This window comes from Pyrus communis, chromosome 12, assembly GCF_041283825.1.
Source record: "Pyrus communis isolate YQ-2024b chromosome 12, ASM4128382v1, whole genome shotgun sequence".
In the NCBI taxonomy this organism is placed as follows: domain Eukaryota; kingdom Viridiplantae; phylum Streptophyta; class Magnoliopsida; order Rosales; family Rosaceae; genus Pyrus; species Pyrus communis.
In genome coordinates, this window is record NC_142576.1 from 18,335,170 (window position 1) to 18,361,282 (window position 26,113).

Consider the following 26,113-nt stretch of genomic DNA (forward strand, 5'->3'; position numbering starts at 1 on the left):
TATCATGGAATGCTTTGGTCTTGGCTTTGTACATCCGGGCATTCTCATAGGCTTCATTCCGAATCTCCTCAAGTTCATTCAATTGGAGCTTCCTATGAACTCCCGCTGCATCTATGTCCATGTTGAAAGTCTTCACGGCCCAATGTGCCTTGTGCTCTAACTCTACGGGCAAATGACATGGCTTACCATAGACGAGCCGAAAAGGTGACATCCCAATGGGTGTTTTGTATGCCGTACGATATGCCCACAGTGCATCATCTAAACGTAAGCTCCAATCCCTCCTTGTGGGTCCAACGGTCTTCTCCAAAATTTGTTTGATTTCTCGGTTAGACACCTCGGCTTGGCCATTTGTTTGAGGATGGTAAGGTGTGGAGACCTTATGGTTGACATGGTACTTTCTTAGCAACGCCTCAATGGTCCGATTGCAAAAGTGAGACCCTCCATCACTTATGATTACTCTCGGCATTCCAAACCTAGCAAAAATGTTAGTTTTCACGAAATCTGCAACCACCTTAGAATCGTTAGTACGGGTGGCTTTTGCTTCCACCCATTTAGAAACATAATCAACGGCTAGCAAGATATAAGTGAAACCATAAGATGGAGGGAAAGGGCCCATGAAATCAATGCCCCAAACATCAAAAATTTCAACATTAAAGACAGGGGTTTGCGGCATTTGGTCCTTGGTACCTATGTTACCCATTCGTTGGCAACGATCACAAGACATACAAAAGGTTCTAGCATCCCTAAATATAGTCGGCCAATAAAAACCACACTCTAGAACCTTGAGGGCAGTGCGTTGTGTGCCAAAATGACCACCACATGCATATGTGTGACAAAAGCTTAGAATTGAGTGAAATTCAGAATCATGCACACATCTACGTACAATTTGATCTGAGCAATACTTCCACAAATAAGGGTCATCCCAAACATAGAAACGTGCATCATTTTTAAGCTTATCACGTTGGTGCTTGTTTAGTTCATTTGGAATTTGTTTAGCCACCAAGTAATTCACTAAATCTGCATACCATGGTTCACTTACCTCAATGGATAGCAGCTGCTCATCGAGAAAAGTTTCAGGGATAGGTACGGCATGTTCATGCTCCTCGTGGATCATTCGGCTTAAATGGTCAGCCACTACATTCTCGCTTCCTTTCTTATCCCGGATTTCAATATCAAATTCTTGAAGAAGAAGAATCCAACGGATAAGCCTCGGCTTTGCTTCCTTTTTCGTGATCAAGTACCTCAAAGCTGCATGATCAGAATAAACGATTACTTTAGTACCAATTAAATATGAACGGAATTTATCTAAAGCAAAAACCACAGCTAGAAGTTCTTTTTCCGTCGTGGAGTAGTTCAATTGGGCATCATTGAGAGTCCGAGAGGCATAGTATATGACATGCGGCCGCTTGTCTCTTCTTTGTCCTAGAACAGCTCCTAATGCATAGTCGGATGCATCGCACATGAGCTCGAACGGAAGGCTCCAATCTGGAGGTACAATAATGGGGGCCGAGACTAGCTTCTCCTTGAGTTGGTTAAATGCCGAATTACACTCTTCATCAAACTTGAATGGCACATCTTTTTGAAGCAATCGGCAAAGAGGGTTAGACATCTTGGAGAAGTCCTTGATAAAACGCCTATAGAACCCTGCATGGCCAAGAAACGAACGTACCTCTCTAACCGAAGTAGGAGAGGGTAAGTGACGTACAAGGTCTATTTTCGATTTATCTACTTCAATTCCTTTTTCTGAAACAATATGTCCTAAAACTATACCTTGTTTCACCATAAAGTGACATTTCTCCCAATTCAAGACAAGGTTAGTTTCAACACATCGTTTCAAAATTAAGGTCAGATTATCCAAGCAATTATCAAATGAACTCCCAAATACACTGAAATCATCCATGAAAACCTCAATGATCTTTTCAACAAAATCGGAAAATATACTTACCATACACCTTTGGAAAGTGGCCGGCGCGTTGCATAAGCCAAATGGCATGCGACGATAAGCAAATGTTCCAAAGGGACATGTGAATGTGGTCTTCTCTTGATCATCCGGGGCTATCACAATTTGGTTATATCCAGAGTATCCATCAAGAAAACAGTAAAAGGCATGACCGGCTAACCTTTCGAGCATCTGGTCGATGAATGGCAAAGGAAAGTGATCTTTCCTAGTCATGGCATTTAGCTTCCGGTAATCGATACATACTCGCCATCCAGTCTGAATGCGTGTAGGCACGAGCTCATTCTCATCATTCTTGATAACAGTTACTCCGGACTTCTTGGGAACGACTTGAACTGGAGAGACCCAACGGCTATCGGAGATAGGGTAGATCACTCCGCAATCCAAAAGCTTGATTATTTCCTTCTTCACCACTTCCATCATCGGAGGGTTGAGACGGCGTTGAGCCTCTCGAGTTGGTTTAGCCCCCTCCTCAAGAAGTATACGGTGCATGCATGTGGTAGGGCTTATTCCTTTAATGTCGGCCAAAGTCCACCCTATGGCCGTTTTGTGCTCTCGCAGCACCCTCACAAGCTTCTCCTCCTCCATTGCTGTGAGACTTGATGAAATGATGACGGGCAATGTTTCGCCTTTTCCCAAAAACACATACTTCAAATGGTCCAGCAACGGCTTAAGTTCAAGCGATGGTGCCTGAACAACAGAAGGTAGCATCTTAGTGGAAACTGAATTGGAAAGTGAGAGTGGAACCTTACCATATTGTTGTGGCAATGACTCAAGGGCTGCCACAACCTCAATTATTTCTTCACTAGAACCCATTGCAAAGAATTCCTCCTCCTTGTCGTGGCCTTGCATTGGCCCAAATCCTTCATTTTTGTGCTCTATGGCCTTAGTGATGGTTGTTTCCAGGGCGTCCTCGTTCAATTCTTCAAGGTATACCTGCGCCAAAGAATCGATAACATCAATGGAAAAACAAGAATGGTCATCAACGGGATATCTCATAGTTTCAGAAATATTAAAATCAATCACTTCCCCATCGAATTCCATTGTCAAGGTGCCTTTGTATACATCAATCTTCGTTCGGGCCGTCTTCATGAATGGCCTACCAAGGAGAATCGGCAAAGATGTAGAATGGGCTGAATCCTCCATGTCTAGGACGTAGAAATCAGCCGGAAAAATTAAATGGTTCACCTGCACAAGCACATCTTCCAAAACTCCTTTTGGATACGCGTTAGAACGATCGGCCAATTGTATAATTACACCATCTTGTTTTAATTCACCCAAATTCATAGATGCATAAATAGAATAAGGCATGACATTTATGGATGCACCTAAATCAAGCATGGCATGTTCAAAACGATTATGTCCAATCACACAAGGAATCGTGAAACTACCGGGGTCTTTGCACTTGGTAGGCAGTTTACGTTGCAAAACAGCGGACACATTCTCGCTTACCTTCACTACCTCTTTGTTTGCCCTTCTTCTCTTTGTATTGCATAGGTCCTTGAGGAATTTAGCATACTTTGGAACCTGTTTGATTGCATCGAGAAGCGGTATGTTCACTTGCACCTTCCGGAACGTTTCAAGAATGTCCTTCTCGCTTTCTTCCTTTTTTTTTTGCATGAACCTGCGAGGAAAAGGTACATTGGGCAGATTAGGACGTGAAGTACATGAATTTGAACTTAAATTACCTAATTTGGCCGAGTTAGGGTGATCTGCCTCAGGTTGTGTCGTCTCTTCATCTTCTTTCTGGGCAGATTTGGGATTGTTTGGCTCGGTCCCAACTTCTTTTCCACCCCTTAGGGTGATGGCCTTGGCGGATTCGAATCCTCCATTTGGATTGACTGTGGTTGAGCTAGGAAGCTTTCCTTGCTCTCTAATCTGTCCAAGGAACTCAGAAATCTGCCCTATTTGTTTCTTCATATCCGTCATCTCCTTCTCGTTATTTGCTATTCGGTTGTTTTGATTTTGCAACCCCTGCGAAATAGAGGTTAGTAATTGCATAGCTTGATCACTTTCCAAGGACGTACCTGAATGAGATGATGCCGAAGGTTGTTGGGGTTGTTGGGGTGCATACGGCTTGGAATAAAAACCAGGGGGGTTTGGCCTAAATCCTCCTTGTTGGGCAGCTTGTTGTGGCTCCCTCCATTTGAAGTTTGGATGGTCCCTCCATCCGGCATTGTAAGTGTTCGAGTATGGGTTGTTTTGATTTTGTCCTTGGAAACCAATTGCATTGGCAGATTCCCACCCACCATTCTCGATTAGTTGAGGGCACTTGTCGGATGGATGCCCTTGAATTGAGCACACGCCACAAACTTGGTGTTCTTGTGCTTTTGGACACCTGAGAAACAAGAGAAGTAAGATTAGCAAGTTGTGATTGAATTTCAGAAATAGCACTCACCTCATTTACACTTTGTTGCCGTGGGGCTTCCCTTTGGCCCACTCCTTCATATTGTTGAGCGTTGAGCGCTCGGTTGGCTATGAGAATCTTGGCATCCCTTGGTGTTTTGTCCACCAATGCTCCTCCCGCTGATGCATCAAGCATTTGACGTTCGATAGGAAGGAGGCCCTCATAGAAATATTGAAGGAGAAGTTCCTCCTTCATTTGATGTTGAGGACATGAAGCTACAAGGCCCTTGAAGCGCTCATAATAAGCCGGGAATGTCTCACCATGATTCTGTTGAATACCACTAATTTTCTTCCGTAGGAGAATCACTCTCGAAGTAGGGAAGAATTTCTCCAAGAAAGCACGCTTCATACTCTCCCACGAAGTCACAGTTCCCGGGGCTAGTTCGTAGAGCCAATCTTTGGCCTTGTCCATAAGTGAAAATGGAAAGGCCTTCATCTTCAATATACTCCCATCCACATTGACGGGGGTCATGCTCGAACAAACCACCTCGAACTCCTTCAAGTGTTTGTTGGGGTCTTCCATAGACAAGCCATGGAACTTCGGAATATGGTGTAACAAACTGGATTTGAGTTCAAATTCCTCAGTCTTCCCCTCTGCAGCCGTGGGGTATTGGATACAAAGAGGCAATGCATTATCCAAACCCGAGGCCGAAAGCTCCTTGATGGTTCTATTATCTGCTGCCATGGCTTGTTCTTCTTCAAAAATCTGATCCGTGGGCTTTTCTTCTACACCTACTTCGTCTCCTTCAAGCCCAGGTTGTGGTGGAGGTTGTGGTGGCTCTTGTTGACTCCTCGTTCTCCTCAAAGTGCGTTCAAAATCACCGTCAAAGTCGGAGATGTTCTCTATAATAGGCCGAGAGCTACGAGTCATACACAGTACCTAAAAAAACAAGGAAACAAACAAACTAAGAATCTGAAATAAGAATGCACGAAAAACAAAATATAAAAATAAAGACAAAGGATTAGCAAAGTTGCTAATCCCCGGCAACGGCGCCAAAATTTGATGCAAAAATTACTTGACACTCAAATTAAACCCTCGTTTGACAATTGTAGTATAATGGATAAGTGAGGGATCGTTCTAGACCGGGGATTAGGAGGGCTTGCTAAAACCTTCTAAATTGACTTAAAAACATAAAAACACAATATAAAACACTATTTAATGCTCGAAGAAAGCAAAACTAAAAATAAGAAAGATTAAGACTAAGACTTCAACAAAATAGGGGGGAATTGGATTTGGACGAATTTAAACTAAAATGAATACTTGGAAACAAAACAAATTGTAAATATGGATTTGACGGAAATGAATGGATGGGAAGCTAGCTAAGGGTTCTTTCTCTACACATGATATTTATGCATATGAATCAATTTCCAGTTATTCCTTCATTGAATTATGAACGACAATGCCCCAAATTAACCGTGACATCACTAGTTAACCCTCAGATTTTCCTTATATTATTGGATTGGATGGCATCATTCGACAACCCAAAACATTCTCAAAAGTTCCCTACATGTCATCATAATAGAGATACAATCGAAGATCATTAAGAATAATGAAAACCATAAGCATTGACAAAGCATTTGCAACTATGACATCATGTTACTCATGCTAAGAATTAAACTTAACGCGATCGTGACAAGCGACCTTTACTACTTTCAAGTATAAGTTAGTAACGATTATGTGAAACCTCCTTAAACTTTAGCCACATATTCATGCATGCTAATTAAGTGTCGACCCTCAATCAACAAACACAAATAAGTTAATCATCAAATAGTTAAGCCAATTGCATTCACGAATCAAGAGTTCATAACCGGAATTCATCAATTCATATCACATAAATAATCATGGTATTGAAATCACCCCTAGCCAAAAAGGGTTTAGTTCCTCATATCTTTGAAATCAAAGAAACACCTAAACATTCCAACAACTCAAACTTGAATTGTATGAACGTTTAGGCACTCTTCTCTTCCATTCCTCATATTACAAAACAAAGAGAATTGAATTTAAACATTGAAATCAAAGAAACGCGTAAACATTCCAACAACTCAAACGTGAATTGTATGAACGTTTAGGCCCTCTTCTCTTCGTCTTCGTTGTAGCACAAGGACTAAGGGATGTTGTTGGTGTGTTGAATGGATTGGGGGATTATGGAAATGGAAGAAATGGAGGAGAAAGGGAAGGGAATGGTGCAGAAAATGGAGAGACTCACGGCTAGGGAGAAGATGGAAGTGTTTGTGGTGTGTTGTGTATGAAAATGAGATCCTCCCTAAATGAATGAATGCTAGGGTATTTATAGGGGTAGTGGAGGGAACATATGGCTGTTTGTTTAAGCATTTGTGTGGAGGAATGATGGAAAAACATGGTGGAAAGCTGGAATGTGGAATGGTGCCCACGGCAAAGTGTTTTGGGGATGGTTCTTTGTGGTTGTGATGCATGTGATTGCATGTGTTGATTGCTAAGGTGTGTGATGATGAGTGTAAGTGGAATAAAGAATGAATGAAGGCATGTGAATTAGGTGGAATGCTGGAATGATGAAGGGGATACACGGCAAAGGTGTCAATGATGCTGAAAATGCATGTGAATGCATGCTGGAATTGCATAAGCAAGCTGGAAATGGGAGTGAATGCCACGGGTTAGGGTGTTTGTTTGATTATAATGCATGTGATGGGTGGGAACAAAAGGGGGAAACATGGCACAAGGGTGCTTGAGTGAATGATTGAATGTGCATGTGGAATTAGAGAATGAGTGGTGTGTAATGATGAAGTGAATGCATGTGGAAATGCAAGGTGGAAAGCTGGAAATGTGAGTGAAGGCCACGGCAAGGGTGAATGGTGCTGTTTTGTGTGTGAATGATTGTTGTTTTGCATGTGACATTGTTTGTGGAATGTAAGATGGATAGGGTGAATGATTATGTGTGAATGCATGTGACTTGTGGCTGCAAAGAGAAGGAGAAAAGCTGGAATGTGTTGATGTGTATTGCACGGCAAAAGGGGGGGGTGAGAAATGATGGCATGAAAGTGAAGGGATTAGTGGTGCATGTGCATGTGTTTTAGGTTGTTGTTGTGATAAGTGATAAATGAATGATATGTTAAGTGATAAATGAATGATATGTGGTGATTGATAAGTGAATGGAAGTGATAAGTGAATGGTTTGATAATTGATAAATGAATGATATGCTAAGTGATAAATGAATGATATGTTATGTGATAAATGAATGATATGTGGTGAGTGATAAGTGAATGGAAGTGATAAGTGATTGGTTTGATAAGTGAATGATATGATAAGTGAATGCTTTAAGTGTTTAAAATAGGGAACAAAGCCCTTCCTTGCATGGCAAGGAAGGGAGACACAAGGAAACACACGACAATGTCCTAAGGTTGCAAGGAATGTTGTTTTTGTGTTCTAAAATGCGTAGGAGTCTTCAATGATGCTTAAACATGAGGTCTTTTAGGATTTAACTTTCCTACTTCAAGTCTTTAATTTCGTCCATCCTCTTGGCTCCAAGCATATGATATCCATTCCAATCTCTAATTTGCTCCAAAAGGCTCCAAAAGGCATCATTTTGCATACCTTGCCCTTAGAACCTGAAAACACACAAAAGAAGCATAAAGGACTAAAATAACTAGAGAAACATAACGTAAATGCACGAGAACAAGCCATTTAAGTCGCATAAATATGCTCCTATCAACGACTTACATCACATATCCCATCATTCATGGCTAGCATATAAGTTGGAGTCACCTATAGTGACCTGTACGACTTATCCATATCTCATCATTCATGGTTAGCATATAAGTATGAGTCACCTATAGTGACCTGTACGACTTATCCATATCTCATCACATGTTTCATCACATATCTTATCATTCATGGCTAGCATACAAGTCGGAGTCACCTATAGTGACATGTACAACTTATCCATATCTCATCACATATCTCATCATTTAGCTCATTTACAAATTCCTGCACACGAGTCGGAACCACCTAAAGTGGTCTGTACGATACGCTGGGTGTAAATAAATACGCTCAAGTGCTACGATCACTGAAGGATGTGCAAAGTATCACAAGTCACATACGAGTCGAAACCACCTAAAGTGGTCTGTACGACAGGCTGGGACCTACCTTGGATCCAAGGTGAGCGTGTGGCGCGGGAGGTGAATGATCACGTGAAGGCTAGGCCCTAGCCACGGGCGGGAGCACTAACACCCGGGTGCAGGTTTATGAGCTTTAACATATCTTAACACAATCATACTCACTACTATCACTATCATCAACATGTACTCACCTGAAGCTTACTAGGACATCCGCCGCATCATTTGGCACTTCAAAGCATTCACAATAATTAGGTTCAGGTACTATACATATGAATATGCCATGATGTAAATATGAAATTCAACCATATTATAATATTTCCAGATATATAAACATATATACAATTGGCATGAAATGCATAACTGTAACACCCCACTCGCGAACTATTTACTTTCGAGAGTAATCATCAGTGATAAGTCCAAATAAACACTAAATAAATTAACTATCACTACTTACCTTCCTTACTTCAATTTCTTGATTCTTTACATCTTAATTTATGACCAACATTTAACTACCAAAACCTAAGGTTAAATCTCACATTTTTTCACCAATGTCCCTCACACTACTCAATTCCTCAAACAAGGCTATTGTTCAATTATTTAGTCTCGTTTATTGTATGGCTGCATCTAACGTCTCGGTAGACTGCCTACGTACCCTAAACAGGGATCAAGCCATTCGTAGTTCACAATAATTAATTGTAGATAACATGTACATGGATACACTATGACATAATCTAAACTCAACCATCTATTAGCACTTTAAAACATATACATATATATATATATAATTGCATTAGCATCTATCTAATCTGTTCATTGCTATTCACATACTTGTATCTTATCTGCATTTCTTAATCGTCGGTCCTCAGTTCTTCTTTCTTCCAGCCAAACAGTAAGACGTGGTCCAAACATTAAGTCCCAGGAGAGGCATGAGCGGAGCGCATGAGCGAGGGAAGAGTCTAGACATACGAGGAAGGTGAATCTTTTAAGTCTTGCATATAGTATACTTGTTTTGTGCATATCATGAGTAGATTATTTAGATCTAGTTCAATGGCCAGCACTAGCTCTAGATCCAACTTAGGAACTATACCTGACATTGTCAATGAAGAACAAAAATTGGATTTTCAAACAGACGAAAGTACTGATTTTTTCGACTGGAACATTCCAAAAGTTTCAACCCAAAATATTTACAAGAAAAAATGGTCTTTGACCTCTTTTAAATCCGAGCATCACGTCAAAACAGTTGAGAAGGCTTATGCTCTTAGCAAAGAACATGAGACTTGTCAATTATTTTCTCCAGAACAAATCAAAGCGCATCGCAAAAATGGTCATAACTATCTTCATATTGGTTTAGTTCAAATCGCAGTTAAACCATTAACGCGAAAAGGTCTTAACACTTCTATCCTTTTATGTTTACGCGACGCTCGATTTACTGATTTCAATGATAGTATACTAGGAATGATCGAATCAAGTCTTTACAACGGACCTATCCATTTTGATTGTTTTCCCGATCTCACAATAAGTCTTTCAGATCCACATGTTTTAAAAGCTCTTACTCTTAATATCAAAACCTCCGGGTACCAAGTCCTGGAAGGAACACAACCTTTGGCACTTATTTTTAGAATTTATTACAAAGTCACTGGCACAAACATGAATTTTCAAGCTTTGAATAAAAGTCCTCGCGACCACACTCTTTTGATCCAAACAACCCAAGAAAGCACAAACATAAGAGTACCAAGAACCATTAGGTGGTCAGACATCAGTCTCCCTTCAGATTGGTGTTTAATTAATGAAAGTAAGCCGGTTTCCGTCCAAAACAGTCTTGTTAATCTTGACAACATTGAACAATATTTTGACGGCACTGTAAAAATCAATTTTGATAGACCAGCAAGAAAATCTTGTGAATCAGTACATTCACATAAATCTTTTACTCCTAGCAGATAGTCTTTTTCTGGATCCACGTCAACCGATAGACTGGGTCGAGATCAAGATTTGATCAAATCATTAGTAAACAAAAAGTTAAAAGAGCAAGAAGCTGCACAACAAGATTTAATCAATGATTTGCTCAAATTAAAGTCTGTTGACACTTCTTCACAAGTTGCACATCCTGTTTATCATCCTCCAAACCAAGAAGAACCCACTTCTCCAACTGCTTCTGATTTTGAAACAACATCGGTGAATCACCAATTACTTGTTTTAAACAAACCACATAAAATCCGATGGAGGAAGCTTAAAGCTGACATCGCTTCTGAGGAAAACATCACCAGAAGAAATATTTTTAGAAAAAAGTATTGTGATGAAGAAAAGCTAGCCATTTATGCTAAATGGAAAGCTTTTGTAGAACAATACCAATTTGAAATATCTTTCTTTGATTTTATTGATAAACATTATGAATCCAAAAATAAAGTTACGGTTGTTACCAAAGAAAATTGGGTTAAGGAAGACAAAACTTTGATTTCTTCCAGTCATCCTCCCAAAGAAACTATTTTGATTTCCACCGGTAATACCAACATTCCCGCAACCCCTTTCAAAATTCCAAAAGAAGATTCTGGTTTTAAACCTGTCATTGAACAGAATAATTTTACAAACCAAAGTCTTCATACTATTGGAAAACAGTTAGACAAAATTGAAACCAAAATCGACAAATTGTCTCAACCAAAATCTTCTCAAAAAGAAAAACCTTTAGTAAATTTTACTGATACTTCTTCAAGTTCCACTGCTTTAAAATCTATGACTACTTTACAAAAAATTGATCATATGCTCGCTGAGCTCAAAAAAGAAAAGGTTGTTAATGTTTTGCAAAACAATGATGTTTCTGTCGAAGAAGAAAACACATCTAATCCAGATTCTTCTCAGGACACGGAAACTAGTTCTGCTATTCAAAATATTGAAAATGCTTTTCAAAACATTGATCTTCAACCAACTTTTGATTTAAAACGTATTCGTACTCATTCGGTCAACCCTACTTCTCTTACAAAAAACTGGTATCCCAGGCCAACTCCTCCTGACCTACAATTTGAAGAACAAAATATCCAAAATCAATTTTCGGTTTCAGCTGACAAACTCTATGAATGGAATATAGATGGATTGTCAGAACAAGAACTTTTGAACAAACTTCAACACATGTTCATGGTTGCTAATAGCTACATTTCAAATCACAATTTTACACAAACACAAATCGTTGATCTTCTCGTCACTGGTTTCACTGGAATGCTTCATTCTTGGTGGGAGAAGCACTTAACTTCTCAGTCCAGAGATGAAATACGCTTTGCGGTCAAAAAAGATGAGGAAGGATTTCTCATTTTTGACGAAACAATAGGACAGGGAATACCCAACGGAGTAAATACTTTACTTTATACGATTATAGAACACTTTATAGGAACACCCAGCAACGTTACTACACGTATTCACGACCAACTGAGTAATTTAAGGTGTCCAACCTTAAGTGATTTCAGATGGTATAAAGATGTTTTCATATCCAGAGTTATGCTTCGGGAAGATAGTAATCAACCTTTTTGGAAAGAAAAATTTATCAATGGTTTACCAAATCTTTTTGCTCACAAAATTCGAAATGTTTTAGTAAATGAAGAAGGTGTCATACCTTATCATACCCTTACTTATGGTAACATAGTTAATGTTATTCAAAAGGAAGGATTGAAAATGTGTATCGACATGAAGATTTCAAAACAAGTTCATAAAGACAAATCTATTGCTAAATACGAACTTGGAACATTTTGTGAACAATATGGTTTACCTCCAATCGCTCCTTCGAGTAAAAAGAAAAAAGCCCAACAAACCAGCAAGTTTTCTAAACACCAATCCAGATTTTATAAAAACAAAAGATCTTCCAACAAACCTTTTCAAACAAATAAATTTTATGAAAAACCATCTTCAAACAAAAAACCTTTTCGAAAGTCTAAAAAGGATTTTCAGAATAAAAAGGGAAAATGTTACAAGTGTGGTAAATTTGGTCATTATGCAAATGAATGAAAAGTTAAGAAGGCTATTAACCAATTAAAAATCTATGAAGAAGAGAAAATTCAACTTATTCAGGCTTTAGAAATTAGAAATACCGACTCTAGTCAATCTGATAAAAATCCCGATTTTTCCGTCTCCGACTCTAGCAGTTCTAGCGACGTCTCCTCGCCAAACATTAAGTTTGGGTGCACGGACACTTGTTGTAATAAAATTTCAGTGCTTAACAAGCAAGAAGAACAATAGGAGTTTTTAATGGAATTAATTAGTAAAGTCGATGACCCTGATTTAAAATCTTTTTATTTGAAAAAACTCAAAAATTTGATTTCTCCTCATGAACCTGGCACTAGTCAAACTTCTTCTCAAAAGATTTCTCTCAGCACCACTTTGGAACGGTTTAATAAACCAAAAAAGGATTTAACCATCAAGGATTTACAAAAAGAGATTAATCAAATTAAATCAGAAATTAAGTTTTTAAAATCCGAAAATACCGAAATTCGTTCACAACTCAGTAGGGTACGTACGCAAGAGCTCGTCCAAAAACAAGATGGTTCTTCCTCAAATTCCGATTCCGACGCTCACTCAGCTAAATCTTCTTCTTCAAAAGAACTTGTTTTAAGTCTTTTAGATAAAATAAGAATTCGAAAATGGTATTCTAAAGTTACGATAGTAATCGAAGATTTTCATTTAGAAACTATCGCTTTAATTGATTCAGGTGCAGATCTAAATTGCATTCAAGAAGGGTTAATACCTACTAAATATTTTCACAAGTCTACGGAAACACTTAGCGCTGCAAATCAATCCCCGATAAAATTAAACTATGAAATTCCCAAGGCTCACGTTTGTCAACAAAATGTTTGTTTTAAAACTCCATTTGTTTTGATCAAGAATATTTCTGATCCAGTCATTTTGGGAGTCCCTTTCATTGCATTAATCTATCCTTTCAAAGTTCATCATAACTGCATTTCTACCAAGGTTTTTGGCCAAAAAATTACTTTTAAATTTTGCATGGAAACAGATCTTAAAAAGTTAAAACAACTTCAAAAAGATAATGTTTCAAAAACCCTCAACCAAATTACTGCAAAATCCCAGCAAATTGCGTTTTTACAAGACGAAATTAAACACAAAAGAGTTGAAGAACAGCTCACAAATAAAGTTTTATTAGATTCTATTTCCCAGTTTTCTGATAAGCTTACTAAAGAAATTTGTTCAGATCTCCCCAATGCTTTTTGGCATAGAAAACAGCATATTGTTAAATTACCTTATATTAAAGATTTTGTTGAATCAAAAATCCCCACAAAAGCACGACCAATTCAAATGAATCAAGAAGTTTTAGAGTTTTGTAAAACTGAAATTAATAAACTTTTAGAAAAAGGAATTATTCGTAAAAGCAAATCTCCATGGTCTTGCCCTGCTTTTTATGTCCAGAAAAACGCAGAATTAGAACGCGGCGCTCCACGACTGGTTATCAACTACAAACCTTTGAATGATGTTTTAGAATGGATCCGATATCCAATTCCTAACAAAAGAGATTTGATAAAAAGACTTTCTCAGGTAACTGTTTTTTCTAAATTTGATATGAAATCAGGCTTTTGGCAAATTCAAATTCATGAATCTGATAAATACAAAACTGCTTTTGTAACTCCTTTCGGACATTACGAGTGGAATGTAATGCCTTTCGGCTTGAAAAATGCACCAAGTGAATTTCAAAATATCATGAATGAAATTTTTAATCAATACAGCCATTTTTCGATTGTTTATATTGATGATGTATTAATTTTCTCAAAATCAATAGATGAGCATTGGAAGCATTTGCATGCATTTGTTAGGATCATTAGGTCCAATGGGTTAGTTGTTTCGGCATCTAAGATTAAGTTATTTCAAACCAAAGTTAGATTTTTAGGTTACCATATTTACAGGTCGACCATCCAACCAATTGATCGAGTCATCCAGTTTGCTGATAAATTTTCAGATCAAATTATTGATAAAACCCAGCTTCAAAGATTCCTTGGATCTCTCAATTATGTTTCAGAATTTTATCCTCATCTACGTCAACAATGTAAGCCCTTGTTTGATCGTCTCAAGGAAAATCCTCCATCATGGTCACAAAATCATACTTCCATTGTCAAACAGATCAAAAATCATGTTAAGACTTTGCCTTGCATTGACATTCCAACTCCCGGCTCTCTCAAAATAGTCGAAACCGACTTTGCCTTGCCTTGGTATTCCAACTCCCGGCTCTCTCAAAATAGTCGAAACCGACGCATCTGAAATCGGTTATGGAGGTATCCTTAAACAAAAAATTTCTTCCGAAGCTCCTGAACAAATTGTTCGTTTCCATTCAGGAGTTTGGAATTCTGCTCAAGCTAATTATAGTACTATTAAAAAAGAGATATTATCTATTGTATTATGTATTAGCAAGTTCCAAGATGATTTATTAAATCAAAAATTTTTGATTCAGGTCGATTACAAATCTGCAAAACATGTTTTACAAAAAGATGTTCAAAATATTGCATCAAAACAGATTTTTGCACGCTGGCAAGCCATATTAAGTATTTTTTATTTTGATATTGAATACATTAAATGCAGCCAGAATTGCATCCCAGATTTTCTAACCAGAGAATTTTTGCAGGGGAAGAATGGGTACTAATCCTAACCAGCAAAGAAGGCTTCCAACCACTCTTACCCAAACCCCAGCACCAGTAAAATAAGAGTCTATTCCCGACTCTTCATCGGCCCTCGCCATTACAAACAGATTTACTCCCTTAGGATCAACAGTAGGAAATATCCGACCAAATTACCAAACGGCCTTAGCCACCCCTTATGATCCCTACTCTTCAGTTCGTTCTCCAGCACCTTCACAGCCTAAAACACCTAGCTATGCTAAAACATCTCCATATGTCCAAAATCCCAATTCAGAAAAGCTTTTTAGCATCCCTCTTCAAATTGACAAAAACCAACCCCTAGAGCGCATTGCCAAATTACTCCTTCCACCAAATTTTCATTTCTTACCAACTGAATCCTATAAAAGCCTAAAATATTACCAGGCTATCCTTTCAGAAACAGAAAGCATTGCTATTAAGCCAATTTACAGTACCACTCATCAAAACAAAATATTGTATCATTCACTCCATATTGGAAAATTCCTTACCGAACTCGAATGGGGAATTCCCCTTTATCACACAAAACCCCTTCATACTCAGCATGTTCTCATCCCAAACAACCATTACAATTACTATGATTATATCCAAGCATGGACCAACATTTTTCTCCACCAGACAGAAGACTTTAGTCATTCATGGTTCATAACCTTTGATAACAATTTCAGATTGCGGTTTCCTGCATGGTTTCCAGATTGGTGGGCTTCCCATGGCCCAAGCTCTTCTATCATTCCAGATGACCTTCGTCATATACTCACAAACAATTTCCAGCCCAGTTTTGACAGAAGTCGTTTCGACAATAGAGTTACTATTTTTTCACTGCTCATGGCCAAGTATAAGATCCCATGGATTCTCAAATGGAACTTTGAAGTAGACACTGGTGGTATTTACAGAACCCGATAGGTAAAATGGTGGGATAAATTCAATCACCAAAAAATTATTGATCTTGTAAAAATGGAATTTCCCCAGGCATCTTCTCAGGCACTGCCAATCAAAGTTTCAACTTCTTCCTCACAAGCTTTGCCAGTTCATCAGCAATTTCCTGAGTTGCTAAAAACCCAGGAGCCAATTCAATCCCTATCAGACATTAGTTCGTCATCTTCCCTCAAAGGAAAACCTTCTAAGTCCTCCAGCTCAAAGAAAAAGGAGAAATCTGATAAGTCCTCCCAGCTTCTGGACTTGGCTCAACAGCTCATGGCTGAAGCAGCAATGCTACAGAAAAGAAAAGGTTCAGGTTCGGACTCTGACGCTTCTGATGCAAGGTCTCAGCCTCCCGCCAATTGGGCTGATCAAGTGGACCTTCAAGACGCACAAGATCCGTTCGATTTTTGAAACTGCTTTATTTGCCCATGTGATTGTGTCAGCCCAACAACATCATCAGCAGTAGCTGCTATCATCTCTTCCGCAAAAGACAAGGCATTATTCTTCAATAGTGAAAAACAAAAAGGTCACTGTTCATCTAGCTTTTGTAAAAGAATCAAAGCATCTTCACTATTCATTTAACTTTTGTAAAAGAATTAAAGCATCTTCACTATTCATTCAACTTTTGGAAGAGAAACAACGTGATTACACAGTCACCTTTCATCATTCAGCCAGCTTTGCCAGCTTTCTTCAGAGGACAGCGGGATTCCCAGATCTATTTTTACAAGCCTCAATCATTCTCCTGGCTCTATATAAGAAGGACTCATCTTCAGAAGAAGCATAAGTTTTTAACTCAAGAACTCAGTTCAACCACATCTCTCTGCTCATCCACAAAGGACAGAGATTATTTTCCAAACACTTGTAATACATATATTATTCAGGATGCCTGCGAGCTCCACCTTGTTTACTTGTTTCATTTGCCATTAGGCAACATCAGTTTGTAATCTACATTGCAGTAAGTTTTCAATAAAACTTATTTTCAAAATATATTTGCATCATTACATTTAATTCATTATTTTGATATGCTACTCTGTTTTTATATGTTTTACTTCCGCACTTTAAATTTTATGGACGGCTTTGCCGCCTGCTGTTGTTAGTTCCGCCCCATCTGGTGTGTGTGTGTGTGTATATATATATATATATATATATATATACGTGACAATTGTTCGGGACACCTCGTTATGCGTGCTAATGAATCATAACGTGGACTCTAAGTGAGTGGATCTTTTCCTTTTTATCATATGTATATAATTGATGGTTCCACAAATGCTTCTAAATTGATTTAAGCATTTTATGTCATGTTATATATATATATATATATATATATATATATTTTATGAAAAACAAAAGATCAATCCAGATTTTATAAAAACAAAAGATCTTCCAACAAACCTTTTCAAACAAATAAATTTTATGAAAAACCATCTTCAAACAAAAAACCTTTTCGAAAGTCTAAAAAGGATTTTCAAAATAAAAAGGGAAAGTGTTACAAGTGTGGTAAATTTGGTCATTATGCAAATGAATGCAAGGTTAAAAAGGTTATTAACCAACTAAAAATCTCTGAAGAAGAGAAGGTTCAACTTATCCAGGCTTTAGAAATTAGAAATACCGACTCTAGTCAATCTGATAAAAATCCTGATTTTTCCGTCTCTGACTCTAGCAGTTCTAGCGACGTCTCCTCGCCAAACATTAAGTTTGGGTGCACGGACACTTGTTGTAATAAAATTTCAGTGCTTAATAAGCAAGAAGAACAAGAAGAGTTTTTAATGGAATTAATTAGTAAAGTCGATGACCCTGATTTAAAATCTTTTTATTTGAAAAAACTCAAAAATTTGATTTCTTCTCATGAACCTGGCACTAGTCAAACTTCTTCTCAAAAGATTTCTCTCAGTACCACTTTGGAACGTTTTAATAAATCCAAAAAGGAGATCACCCTCAAAGATTTGCAAAAAGAAGTTAATCAAATCAAATCGGAAATTAAGTTTTTAAAATCCGAAAATACCGAAATTCGTTCCCAACTCAGTAGAGTACGTACGCAAGAACTCGTCCAAGAACAAAATGGTTCTTCCTCAAATTCCGATTCCGACGCTCACTCGGCTAAATCTTCTTCAAAAGAACTTGTTTTAAGTCTTTTAGATAAAATAAGAATTCGAAAATGGTATTCTAAAGTTACGATAGTAATCGAAGATTTTCATTTAGAAACCATCGCTTTAATTGATTCAGGTGCAGATTTAAATTGCATTCAAGAAGGATTAATACCTACTAAATATTTTCACAAGTCTACGGAAACACTTAGCGCTGCAAATCAATCCCCGATGAAATTAAAATATGAAATTCCCAAAGCCCATGTTTGTCAACAAAATATTTGTTTTAAAACTCCATTTGTTTTAATCAAAAATATTTCTGATCCAGTTATTTTGGGACTCCCTTTCATTGCATTAATTTATCCTTTCAAAGTTCATCATAACTGTATTTCTACCAAGGTTTTTGGCCAAAACATTACTTTTGAATTTTGCATGGAAACAGATCTTAAAAAGTTAAAACAACTTCAAAAAGATAATGTTTCGAAAACTCTCAACCAGATTACTGCAAAATCCCAACAAATTGCTTTTTTACAGGAAGAAATTCTTCACCAAAGAATTGAAGAACAATTAACAAACAAATCTTTATTAGATTCTATTCGCCAGTTTTCTGATAAGCTTACTAAAGAAATTTGTTCCGATCTTCCAAATGCTTTTTGGCACAGAAAACAACATATTGTTAAACTACCTTATGTTAAAGATTTTATTGAGTCAAAAATCCCCACAAAAGCACGACCGATTCAAATGAATCAAGAAGTTTTAGAGTTTTGTAAAACTGAAATTAATCAACTTTTAGAAAAAGGAATTATCCGTAAAAGCAAATCTCCATGGTCTTGCCCTGCTTTTTATGTCCAGAAAAACGCAGAATTAGAACGCGGAGCTCCACGACTGGTTATCAACTACAAACCATTGAATGATGTTTTAGAATGGATCCGATATCCAATCCCTAACAAAAGAGATTTGATAAAAAGACTTTCTCAGGCCACTGTTTTTTCTAAATTTGATATGAAATCAGGCTTTTGGCAAATTCAAATTCATGAATCTGATAAATACAAAACTGCTTTTGTAACTCCTTTCGGACACTATGAGTGGAATGTAATGCCCTTCGGCTTGAAAAACGCACCAAGTGAATTTCAAAATATCATGAATGAAATTTTTAATCAATACAGCCATTTTTCGATTGTTTATATTGATGATGTATTAATTTTCTCAAAATCAATAGAAGAGCATTGGAAGCATTTGCATGCATTTATTAGGATCATTAGGTCCAATGGGTTAGTTGTTTCGGCATCTAAGATTAAGTTATTTCAAACCAAAGTTAGATTTTTAGGATACCATATTTACAGGTCTACCATCCAACCAATTGATCGAGTCATCCAGTTCGCTGATAAATTTCCAGATCAAATTATTGATAAAACCCAGCTTCAAAGATTCCTTGGATCCCTCAATTATGTTTCAGAATTTTATCCTCATCTGCGTCAACAATGTAAGCCCTTGTTTGATCGTCTTAAGGAAAATCCTCCATCATGGTCACAAAATCATACTTCCATTGTCAAACAGATCAAAAATCATGTCAAGACTTTGCCTTGCCTTGGCATTCCAACTCCCGACTCTCTCAAAATAGTCGAAACCGACGCATCCGATATCGGTTATGGAGGTATCCTCAAACAGAAAACTTCTTCCGAATCTCCTGAACAAATTGTTCGTTTCCATTCAGGAATTTGGAATCCGGCTCAAAGTAACTATAGTACTATTAAAAAAGAGATTTTATCAATTGTATTATGCATTAGCAAATTCCAAGATGATTTATTAAATCAAAAATTTTTAGTACGTGTTGATTGCAAATCTGCCAAACATGTTTTACAAAAAGATGTTCAAAATATTGCATCAAAACAGATTTTTGCACGCTGGCAAGCCATATTAAGTATTTTTGATTTTGAAATTGAATACATTAAAGGCAGCCAGAATTGCATACCAGATTTTCTAACCAGAGAATTTTTGCAGGGGAAGAATGGGTACTAATCCTACTCAGCAACGAAGGCTCCCAGCCACCCTTACCCAAACCCCAGCACCAGTAAAACAAGAGTCTATTCCCGACTCTTCATCGGCCCTCGCCATTACAAACAGATTTACTCCCTTAGGATCAACAGTAGGAAATATCCGACCAAATTACCAAACGGCCTTAGCCACCCCTTATGATCCTTACTCATCAGTTCGTTCTCCAGCTCCCTCACAACCAAAAACACCTAGCTATGCTAAAACATCACCATATGTCCAGAACCCTCATTCAGAAAAGCTTTTTAGCATCCCTCTTCACATTGACAAAAACCAACCCCCAGAGCGCATTGCCAAATTACTCCTTCCACCAAATTTTCATTTCTTACCAACTGAATCCTACAAAAGCCTAAAATATTACCAGGCTATCCTTTCAGAAACAGAAAGCATTGCTATTAAGCCAATTTACAGTACCACTCACCAAAACAAAATATTGTATCATTCACTCCATATTGGAAAATTCCTTACCGAACTCGAATGGGGAATTCCCCTTTTTCACACAAAACCCCTTCATACTCAGCATGTTCTCATCCCAAACAATCATTACAATTACTATGATTATATCCAAGCATGGACCAACATTTTTCTCCACCAGACAGAAGACTTTAGTCATTCATGGTTCATAACTTTTGATAAGAATTTCAGATTGCGGTTTCCTGCATGGTTTCCAGATTGGTGGGCTTCCCATGGCCCAAGCTCTTCCATCATTCCAGATGACCTTCGTCATGTTCTCACAAACAACTTCCAGCCCAATTTTGACAGAAGTCGTTTCGACAACAGAGTTACTATTTTTTCACTCCTCATGGCCAAGTACAAGATCCCATGGATTCTCAAATGGAACTTTGAAATGGACACCGGTGGTATTTACAGAACCAGATGGGTAAAATGGTGGGATAAATTCAACCACCAAAAAATTATTGATCTTGTAAAAGTGGAATTTCCCCAGGCATCTTTTCAGGCACTGCCAATCAAAGTTTCATCTTCGTCCTCACAAGCTTTGCCAGTTCATCAGCAATTTCCTGAATTACCAAAAGCTCAGGAACCAGTTCAGTCCTTATCAGACATTAGTCCATCTTCCTCTCTCAAAGGAATTTCCAAGTCAGCCAAGTCCTCCAGTTCAAAGAAAGAAAAAACTACCCAACTGCTGGATATGGCTCAGCTGCTAATGGCGGAAGCAGCATTGCTGCAAAGGAAAAAAGGTTCAGACTCAGATTCAGATAATTCTGATGCCTCGTCTCAGCTTCCCGCCAAATGGGCTGATCAAGCAGATTTTCAAGATGCCCAGGACCCATTTGATATCTGAAAAGCAATATTTGCCCATGTGATTGTGTCAGCCCAGCAACATCATCAGCAGTAGCTGTTTTCATCTCTTCCGCAAAAGACAAAGCATTATTCTTCAATAGTGAAAAACAAAAAGGTCACTATTCACAATAGTGAAAACAAAAAGGTCACTATTCACAATAGTGAAAAACAAAAAGGTCACTATTCATTTAACTTTTGTAAAAGAATCAAAGCATCTTCACTATTCTTTCACCCGGCTTTAGCAGACAGCGGGATTCCCGGATCATTTGGCCAAGTCTCATTCAACCTCCTCGCTCTATATAACGAGGATTCATCTTCAGAAGGGGAATAAGTTTTTAACTTCAAGAACTGAGTTCAACCATATCTCTCTGAGATTATTCAAACACTTGTAATACATATATATTATTCAGGATGCCTGCGAGCTCCATCTCTTTGTTTACTTGTTTCATCTGCCATTAGGCAATACCTGTTTGTTATCTGCATTGCAGTAAGTTTTCAATAAAACTTATTTTCCAAATATATTTGCATCATTACGTTTAATTCATTATTTTGATATGCTACTCTGTTTTTATATGTTTTATTTCTGCACTTTAAATTCTATGGCTGGCTATGCCGCCTGCTGCTATTTTATGTTTTACTTCCGCACTTTATATTCTATGGCCGGCTTTGCCGCCTGTTGTTAGTTCCGTCCCATTTGGTTCCGCCCCATTTGGTATATATATATATATATATATATATAACATGACATAAAATGCTTAAATCAATTTAGAAGCATTTGTGGAACCATCAATTATATACATATGATAAAAAGGAAAAGATCCACTCACTTAGAGTCCACGTTATGATTCATTAGCACGCATAACGAGGTGTCCCGAACAATTGTCACGTATAACAATTATTGAATCATGTCTCAGGACTCTTGTCAATAAAATACGAAATTCACATAAAGTACATCCTATATATATAACATGACATAAAATGCTTAAATCAATTTAGAAGCATTTGTGGAACCATCAATTATATACATATGATAAAAAGGAAAAGATCCACTCACTTAGAGTCCACGTTATGATTCATTAGCACGCATAACGAGGTGTCCCGAACAATTGTCACGTATAACAATTATTGAATCATGTCTCAGGACTCTTGTCAATAAAATACGAAATTCACATAAAGTACATCCTCAAGAACATTCTAAAATAGTTTGAGACTCATAGACCACAAGTCAATTGTCGATCAAAGATCGACGGTAAGGTCTACAACCTTGAATAACTTGATCCGGAAGATCCACATATCCGATTTCCAATCCGTAACTTCTAAAGATCCACATTATGCTTCTAGAATAACCTACTAAAATTTCATTATGATCCAACGGTCGGATCTCTGCCAATTGCCCAAAATCAAGTGGCAGTTAACATTTATTTTACGAACTTACAAATCCAATTAGGAAAAATCTGCACATCAAATTCCCATCTGTAAATTCCTATAATCATTAAATATTTCGTATAATAATGTATCCAAGTTTGGTGACGATCCAACGGTCAGATCGTCGATTCACATTTTGACCAAATCTCGTATCATAACAAAATTTGATTCAAACGATCAACCTATTTCATTCAATATCAAGACTGTATTCCTAACATTTATCATAGTCTAAAAATAGCATTGACGGCCCACTGACCATGCGCCGCCACATGCGCCTCCGCCGGTGGTGGTCGGCCACCCCGACTCGCCAGAAAATTCAACTATTTCCAAAAATTACCAAAATTTACAGAATTGTAGGTCTCAATGGGTAGAGTAAACTTTATACCTGTGACCAAGACCAATTTAGTTTGGAAATGCCTCAATTTCACCAAAATCCGTACAGACCCTAGAATCTGGTGTGCTTTGATTCGACCTCCAACTTGTTCTGACGCCTCCACCATTGCTTGGGCTTTATTCCTGGGTTCAAGGGGAGTCTAATGGTGGTGGTGGTTGATGGGATTTGCTTCAGAAATGGTGGATCGCCGACACCCCACCTCCGACGCACTCTTGTGAAAAACTCTTAAATTGCTCTCAAATTCCTTCCAAATTTGGGTGATAATGGGAAAAGGAAGGGTTAGATGATGATTGGGAGTGGTGGCTTGGTCCAATTCGTAAGAAATACGGTGGAAAACCACCGGAAAGCATGGTGAAAACGGGTTGAAGGGTGTGGGTCAAGGATTCAGCCGATCCCCCCTTCTCTTTTTCTCCCTCCTTTCCCCCTTCTCTGGTTGGTCACTCTCTCATATCCCTTCCTGATTGAGTAGCAGCCCATCACTTTTCCCCCTCGGGAAAACGCTAAAAGAATATTTAGTACGTCTCACAACACGTTGGTCAATAAAAGTCAAAACCTTCGCTTCTAGGGCATTCTCGTAAATTCACATTTTAAAAAATTTATAAAATAATAAAATTTGGGACGGGTTGTCACACCAGATCACTTGATCCGGTGGCCTTGGTGGAAGAGATCCGGAGAGGATCTCTTTCCTAAAGCAAATGCTCAATATTGCTTGGTTAATATTATTTTAAAGGGAATTGTTATTAGCACTCCAAAAATCATATTTGGCAATCCAAACTTTCTGTAATTAGAAAGAAAAATACACTTGTGAGAAGTATAAAATGAAAATTTTGAAGTGCTAATAATAGTTCCCTATTTTAAATTGTCACTCAAAGTTTGAAAATTCAGGAATGAAGAAATGCATGCATCAATATTGTTGGCATGTTTCATTCTTTTCTCCTTTTAGGTAACTGAATAACTGAGATATAACATAATTTTTTAAATTCGAGGATACTGGATATCTAATCTAATTAGATTATGAAAACGATAAAAATTTGAATTTTAGTGCGGACAGTAATACACTGCTCTAAATAACTCTGATGTAAAAAACTAAAAACAGGAAAATGTATATTCATTTGAATATTTATATGCTTACATTCCATGGGTCAACCTCTTAAAAGTTAAAACCGATGATTAGTTTGACTCGTGTTTCCAAATCTTATCATGTATATACAACAAAGCTTCCCTAAAGGATACATAAATATTAGCAGCAGTTCGATTTTAACATGGGCTACTTATCTTTTCTCAAAAGCAACAGTCGTCAATAATAAAATTGGGGAAATCAAATATTAAACATATATCAATGATCGAGGCAATTAATAATCTCTTAGAGCAATTTTACCCCAAGTAAATTATCCAAGCAAATATTGTTCAGACCATTGAACTAAAGTGATTTCTACCTTATTAAACAGTAACTGCTTAAGCAATTTCCTTGGGACGGAGTTGCTCTTAGATTATTAGGAGTTGGGACAACTCATTGAATCTAAGCAAAGGTTGTAAAAATTCCGCACATTGATAAAAATCTTAAAACGTGGACAATTGAACAGCTCAAAAGGTGTTTTAGTCTCACTTTTGCCCGCCGGGGACAATTGAGAGGATTAGGATTGTGACGAAAGTTGTTATTTGACAAGTCAAAACTCACACACACATGTATATAGTGTCGCATTACTTGCAGAATTAAATGGAAGGAGAGCGAGATCAATCTTAATCAGGGTGGTTCTATTCACACTATTTTTGATTTTATACACTTTTCATTTTCAATCATTATATCGAATTAATTAAAGAAGATTCAATTGATAGAAATTAATATAGAGTGTGTTAAAGATAAAAAAATAGGTATGTAGATACCATCTCTTTTAATTATATTTAATCACAGACTTTATTGGTGCAATTTGCATATCATTGTTGTGAAAATACTCGGTCCATTCTGCCGACCAAAATCCTTCCAAGTTCTGTAAAATTGATAAAACAAACTCTTTTTGAAATTGATATAGAAAATGGCATATGGTTATGAGGAAGTATTATTGGGGGACGTGTGTGTTTTTTTCTTTGGTCGAGTTATTATTGTTGAGTTGGGTTAATATACAAACAAAGTTCTATAGAGTTAAGTTCTTCGAGTTTGCTCAAGTGGTGGTGAAAGAAGACGGTATAATGAGTTAAACTAGATAAACGGCGAGAAGTTAGCTGACGGAGGAGGGTTTATCACAAAACTTTTAGTGCAATTAGAAGTAGAATCATTTAATAACGGAAACTTTAACGAAAAATTATTGTTCACTTTAACGAAAAATCACATTTTTATACTAAAAAGTCAATCATGGTACTATTCATTTTACCTTTTATTTTGTCCTTATTGTTAAAACTTAAATTTTCAAGTCTTTTTCATTAGTTTTCCTTTTAATTGTTTTGTTTATCTTCCGATATAGGATTCTTGTATGTCCAACAATATTGATGAAGCTAAAGCTTGAACTTATTCTTAGCTAGGTTTTCTACTCTATATACTAAGAGTTGAGTTTATCTTAGAATGCAAGAGATTAAAAGAGGAGCACGTAATATTAAGTTTTAACGATTATTTACCATGCAATGCAATATATATAGAGTATCCAGGTTCTACTTATTAAGTGGACCAAACCAAAACATGAACATTAATTTGCCATAGACTTTTGGCCTCGCACATGTTAGACTTTCTTAACATGATTACAACTAGTGGTAGGGTAATTTCACGAAAGCAGACATTTGGACTCGTCAATGGCGGTTGATGAATTGACGGTTGATGATGGAGAGCAAGCGAGGGCCCCTGTCAAGTTAAGCAGAC

The 26,113-nt window shown here is 37.4% G+C and overlaps 1 protein-coding gene across 1 annotated transcript; it reads left to right on the plus strand.

Moving 5' to 3' along the window:
* The first annotated feature begins 20,083 nt into the window (after positions 1-20,083).
* LOC148692429 (uncharacterized) lies at positions 20,084-21,744 on the plus strand. Its single transcript, XM_088682077.1, has 2 exons — positions 20,084-21,561; positions 21,623-21,744. The coding sequence occupies exon 1, from the start codon at positions 20,101-20,103 to the stop codon at positions 21,445-21,447; it is 1,347 nt and encodes a 448-aa protein (XP_088538203.1). The 5' UTR covers positions 20,084-20,100; the 3' UTR covers positions 21,448-21,561; positions 21,623-21,744.
* The last annotated feature ends 4,369 nt before the right edge of the window (positions 21,745-26,113 follow it).